The 6,000-nt window shown below is 34.0% G+C and overlaps 1 protein-coding gene across 1 annotated transcript in view; it reads right to left on the bottom strand.

Annotated features, from left to right (window-relative positions):
* Nucleotides 1-2,905: 2,905 nt before the first annotated feature.
* Nucleotides 2,906-6,000, bottom strand: part of CFAP47 (cilia and flagella associated protein 47) — a 295,005-nt gene continuing 291,910 nt past the window's right edge. The window contains exon 65 of the mRNA XM_030477406.1: nt 2,906-3,185. Coding sequence (XP_030333266.1) covers nt 2,976-3,185 — 210 coding nt within the window. The 3' untranslated portion in view covers nt 2,906-2,975. The remainder of the gene's footprint in view (nt 3,186-6,000) is intronic.

Genomic DNA, 6,000 nt, shown 5'->3' with positions numbered 1-6,000 from the left:
TGGCTGATTACTTTCTCTGCTTAAAACAGTCTTTACCTCTCAATACTCTGAAAGATGAATCATTATAAAGAGATGTAAGAGAGAAAGAAATATAAATAAGCAGGTGGTGACTACACTGGTTAGCCAATAGTATTTCCAGCAAGCCAGTAACATGCAGATGCACAGCTGACTTGCGTGTCAGGTAAGACTACAATTAAGGCATTGGCTTTAAGTGTCATATTGACTTTGAAAAATTTATCTCATTTTGCAATTTTGATATTTATATATATCAAAATACATACATGGGGTCTGTACAAGTAATTTTAGATCTCTAATAAAAATCAGCAATTAGGAAGAGCTATTATTTACAGTAGTAACCAATATCCCCCCATTTCCCTGAGATTCTGCTGTACCTGCACGGATTAAAGTGAAGGAAGATAGACCTTTTTTCATCTTTTTCAGAAGAAAAGAATCCTGAAGGGTGCTCTAATGTGGAAAAACAATGTTAATTTTTTTCTCTTCCAGTTCCAGCTAGTGGCTGCTCTGCTATGGCATGAGGGCATAGAAAACATTGTGAGCACTTCTTCAAAAGCCATAACCTAGAGTCTGTGTTCATTCTCTCCCATTTCCTTGTAAGAAGATTATGATAATAAATAGTAATTCAGAATGAATTCTAAGCTAAATGTGGACTGCTTTTTTTTTAAGACCTGAGCCTTAACTGCAACATCTGTGTTTAGACCTATCTGCAATAGTTAAACTCCTCTGGAAATTACAAACACACAATTTTCTTCATTTAAATCACCTTTGCAAGTATGTTTTTAATAACAGAAGATGTATTTTAGTTCTGATTAAAAGCTTTGAGAAATAAGAAAAATGCAATGCATTTTTGATAGCAGGAACAAATTCAACTGATGATGGCATATCTTGCCCAACTCATGAATGACCTTGTCCACACCGAAAAACCCCTGTCATCTGGTCTAGAAAACATAGATTATCCTTCCTTTTTTAGGATAATTAGTATAATTAAACTGTACATTTGAAAAAAAAAACCCTGATTTTTTTATTGCATTAATATTTGCCTACGGATTTTTTTAATGTTCAAATGTATGACAGAATTTGAACATCTACTACACGTACCAGCAAGTGCAGGCAAGCAAATTGTGAAATAATATCTGTCAAATGAGCACCATTTAATTGTTAAGTGATATACCTTTACACCACCTGCTAATCCATGTCTGGTAGAATTACAGTTTTGACTATCATCTTGCAAATAAATGTCATCTTAAATAGGAAAGCAAAATTTTGAAAAAAGTGAAACAAGGAAAACAAAGCTTTTTACAGAGAAAAGTTGTCACTGAAACGTTTCCTGAACACCAATAATCAGTGGTGAAACCATTCCATATGTCTGATCCATAACTTCTGATTCCTTTCAGTCAGGAAAACGCTTCATTATACATGCATAGAGTCTTCTTAAGAAATCTAGCTGTATCTGTGGTAACATTTAAGATAAATTTTTCAATAGCTTCTTAATGCCTTTTAGATATATACCAGATAGTACTACTGAGAATATCTTTCCTGTGTGGTGTACTGAATTTGCAAGGCAGATTTTATTCCTGCTTCAGATTACCTGGTTTCTGACCAAAATGAGGCACACTGCATTTAAAAGGAGATATTAAATGGTGCCATTGATGTTTTATATGTTCCAAACATTTGCTGTAATAGCTTTTCTAAAATGTGTGGCATAAACAAAATCCTTGAGCACACTGCAGTAAAGTGGTTTTATTGGTGCTCATTTACACTGACCTACATAGGTTGTTTTCAGGCTCCCCATTCCTGAGCAATGATGCTCATTCTGTATTTGTACCAAGAAAGTAATTAATATGTCTGAAGCCATGTTTTCTTAAAGTACATCCTGTCATCAAGATATAGGCTCTAACACAATTTACATTCTATTCATAAATTCAGGAAAAACAATCTCAACGAAGAAAGAAGGCAGGAATTTCCCTCTTACAAAGCATCTCTGAATAAATCTAATTTTCCACGTTACATCAAAAGCAAAGAAAGTGTGAATACCCATCTAAAGCCACCTGTGGATGTGAAGAATGGAAATGGAAACACAAGGTGAAGGGCACCTTTGGTTTGTTTATTTTACCAGAAAAATAAAAAAAAAAAAAAGGAAAAAGAAAAGGAAAGTAAAATCTGGCTCCATTCCTCACTGACTTTTCATAGCCTCCTATATTTCAATACTCTAAAGCACTCTCTAAAGGTGAACTCAACACAAAAATACTGAGGGAGGATATTTTATTTCTTTCTCTGTTACATATAATTATCCAAGATTTTGAAGGGTTATGGGCTTAATAAATCAGGATTCTTATTTCAGACAAAACAAAGATGTCATAACTAATGAAATTTGACAAACTAAGAGAACCTGAAAGGCATTCAAGCTCTAGACAAATGATATGCAAACATGTTTCACTTTAGCAAAATACCACAAACTTTGGGTAAGGATTTTATTGTGAAAAACATCAGGGATTGGCTTTGCTTGGTTGGTTTGCACTGGTGTAATATGTTGAACATCACACAGAACATTCATTAAAGCTTCCTATTAAGGTCTTTCTAAATTAACATCCCTTAGAAAGCAAAGCATCAGTTTGAATTCCCCGATTTTCAAAGTTTTTTTTTCAACTCAAAGATTTTTCTTCTTAGAACTTGCTGACATTTGTAAGATACACATAAACCACTAGAGAGGCATCCAAAGTTCCTCATAGGAAAATAAGCATATTACTAAAGCTCAGGCACTCTGAGTCTTCCATATAAAGCATACAATCAATGCATATCATATCTGACTTATAAAATAAAAAAACCCAAAAACCAACAAAACAACAAAACACACACACACACACAAAACCACAAAAAACACGCTCTGTTTTTATCTGCAGAATTTATTTGTCAAAAGTGTCCTCCCCCACCAAAAATATAACAGATCGTAACTTTCTCTATTTTTTTCTCAGGACCAAAGGTGACCCCTTGATTGGCGAGGATACTGCAGTGGTTGTAAGTTTCAGATTTTCATGTAAAAAATTGCGCTGTTGAACTGTGGCTGATCGTATGCAACTTCTAGTAGAAATGACTTTTGCTGGACTTGTAGGTGGTATGCTCTGTGGAGGCAGTCCATTGATTTCATACATCCACTGCATTGATTGAGTCTGAAATAATGAACAGAGACATAGGGGGGAAAAGAAAAAAATCACTGATCAAACACCTTTAAAATTTGACAGTGATTTACCATGCTACATTGATTTCAAAAGATAACACATACTTTTCCATGTAAGGTACTGAAATAACACAGAATAAGAATTGCAGTCCTGGAACACAGAGAACTGAAATCAGATTTAACTTTAATCAGGACTAGGCACAACAAAAATGAGAAATTTAGCTTCCTGGCTGATCTAAAATTCCTTTTTTATTTAGTAAACCCCATAGCTCTGAGTGTTGTTCAAAGGTAATTATTCCATAGTACAATATAAAAGCCTCAGGCTGATAGTGTAGGATTGCAGCTCTGGTATTGGTAATAATGGTATTATCAAATGGTGGAAATTTTGCATTAAAATAATGAGCAAAGCTAAGAGAAAAAGACTCTCAGTATGCACAAAAGAATTGCAGCTTCATGTTGAAATCTCTAGTTTGAAGAATATTTATGAGAATTGAAAATTACACTCTTCATTTGCTTTCTGTTTATAACTGGTCTCTAGGAATAGAGCATATGTTTCTATGTCATGTCTTGTAATGCTTGAGTACTTGATTCTGAGTACGTGATTTTTATTCTTACTACACATCGCTTCTATCCATACTTAAGGAGTATTATTCCTACGCATATGAAGGCTATGCTGCTGTCTATCTATCTTCCATGTTCTTTTGCGTCCCAAAGCGCAATTCTGGTTGCTAAAAACCCATGTGTAACTATTACAGATCTTTCAGTCTTTTTTTTTTTTTTTTTCCAAATGTATCACTTCAATTCTTGAAGGCAGGTCTTTACTTCAAGTCTTTAGCATTTTCCTGTCTTTATGTCTAGGAAGAAGTCTATTCATGGTTTTTAGTTTTCTGTTCTCTTTTTCTTTACAAAACAAAACAAACAAAAGAAAAAAACAAAACCAGAAGTATTACAAACCCTCAAATGATATGTCATTATGTCCAGCTTAGCACTATGCAACAAAAAGGCAAAGCATTATATGCCCACTTTAGGCATGCACTCTTATCTATTCCTTCACATTCAGCAACCAGAAATCCCAGGTTTTATGTTTGCCTTTTCTGTTTATGAAGCCTTTTTTTGCTTCCAAGCCAAAACTTGTAGGGAAGATTGAGTAAAAAATATGGCGTGATATACATATATTAAGATATATTCATACAAGTGAAATTTTTTTATACAAAACATAGAACACAGTGCATGTACATAGTACATACATACATAGCACACAGAACACATCAGACTATGACTCTGCAGCCTTAAAGCAGCAAAGTCACGCTAAATAACTGATATTTCCAAATTCTCAAATCTGCCTTTATTCATGTGGCACAGCACCGCAATCACACAGCTGTGCTGCTTGTGGTTCTAAAGCAGGTTCGATGGTGCTAGGATTTTCCATCATGCTGTGTTGAACTACAGAGACATTGCTTGTAGGATCACCTTTCTATCCTGTTTCCAGCCATAAAGATTTATCATTACAACAACATTTATGATTTATGTAATTCATTTCCCATTTAAAACTAATCTAATCCTTAAGAACAATCATTTGTAAATATAACCACTACACCTAACTTCAGTGTCATTTTACATCCATAGAAACAAAAGGTCAAAAAGGCTGCATATACTCCCAAATTGATCTGGAAATCAGTGCAACAGTCAACCTCAAAGCTCATGAGTTTTTCCCTCAAGAATTTAGTTAAAAGTCCAGCTTCTGACACGGCTGGTTTAGTGGCCCATTTGCTCATTCTGGTTTGAGCACTCTGCTGCTTTGCTGCTGGGCATGTCAGTACACCAAGCAGATTTGGCCTATAGAAAGGAGCAACGACATGCATACAAATTGTCACATTTTTTCATATGGCATAAAACACTATCAACCACCTTCAAAGCACAGCATGTATATTTTTGTAGTTATTTATTGCATTCTGTCAATTAATTATGGCCTAGGTAAAGCACTACAAAAGCCATAGTAAAGAGCTGTCAACCTTCTCCATCTCTAATTTTCTCTACAGTCATCCCATAATTTTAACTACATGCTGAAGAGAATAAAAATGTTAAAGTGGCTTTCTGACTTTATTAAGTTTTGTTAAATATCAATTTCATATTTGCCACTGAAAAAGTTTGAATTTATGATGTTTACCTATGTTACCTTTCATATGCTCCTTCATAGTGTTTTGGTTATTACTCTGTCATTGCTAAAGTATATTTAAAAGATATCATTGCAAGCAATTTTGCATTCATGTTGCAGCTATTCAACAGGAACAAGTTTCAGACCGTTAAACTGTAAACCCTTTGGCACAGGCTTTGCTCTCTGCTGTGTACTTGTACAGAATTTATACTATTTCACATATAGGATGCATACTCCTACAGCTCTTAAATGTCATCACCATATGGATTTCTAACTGCAGTGCTTCTAGTTAGACAACAAGTTTTAACCAGTATTTTGGTAACTGAATATATACTTTTCTGTGATAATGCTGAAAGTATAAGTGACTTTTTTGCTGTGTATTTTTAAAGAAACATTTTTTTAAAACCTGTAAAATTGGCAGTACTGATTTTACATAGTGTCTGCTGAATGAATTGCCTTATTCAAATAAGATTAGTAAGCGTGAGATCTTAATAGATATTTCAAAGTGCATGCATAAGTTTTTAAACTTTCATTACTATCGTGTTAAAACAAAAATCTAACTTAAATTGAATATTATTCCTGTGTAAAACAGGCAGATTAACTCATCTTTATTCCCAACTTTATTTAAAATTATGAAATGATCTAGTAACTC

The sequence above is a fragment of the Strigops habroptila genome, chromosome 2 (genome assembly GCF_004027225.2).
Source record: "Strigops habroptila isolate Jane chromosome 2, bStrHab1.2.pri, whole genome shotgun sequence".
In the NCBI taxonomy this organism is placed as follows: Eukaryota; Metazoa; Chordata; class Aves; order Psittaciformes; family Psittacidae; genus Strigops; species Strigops habroptila.
This window is presented reverse-complemented; position numbering and strand designations above follow the sequence as displayed.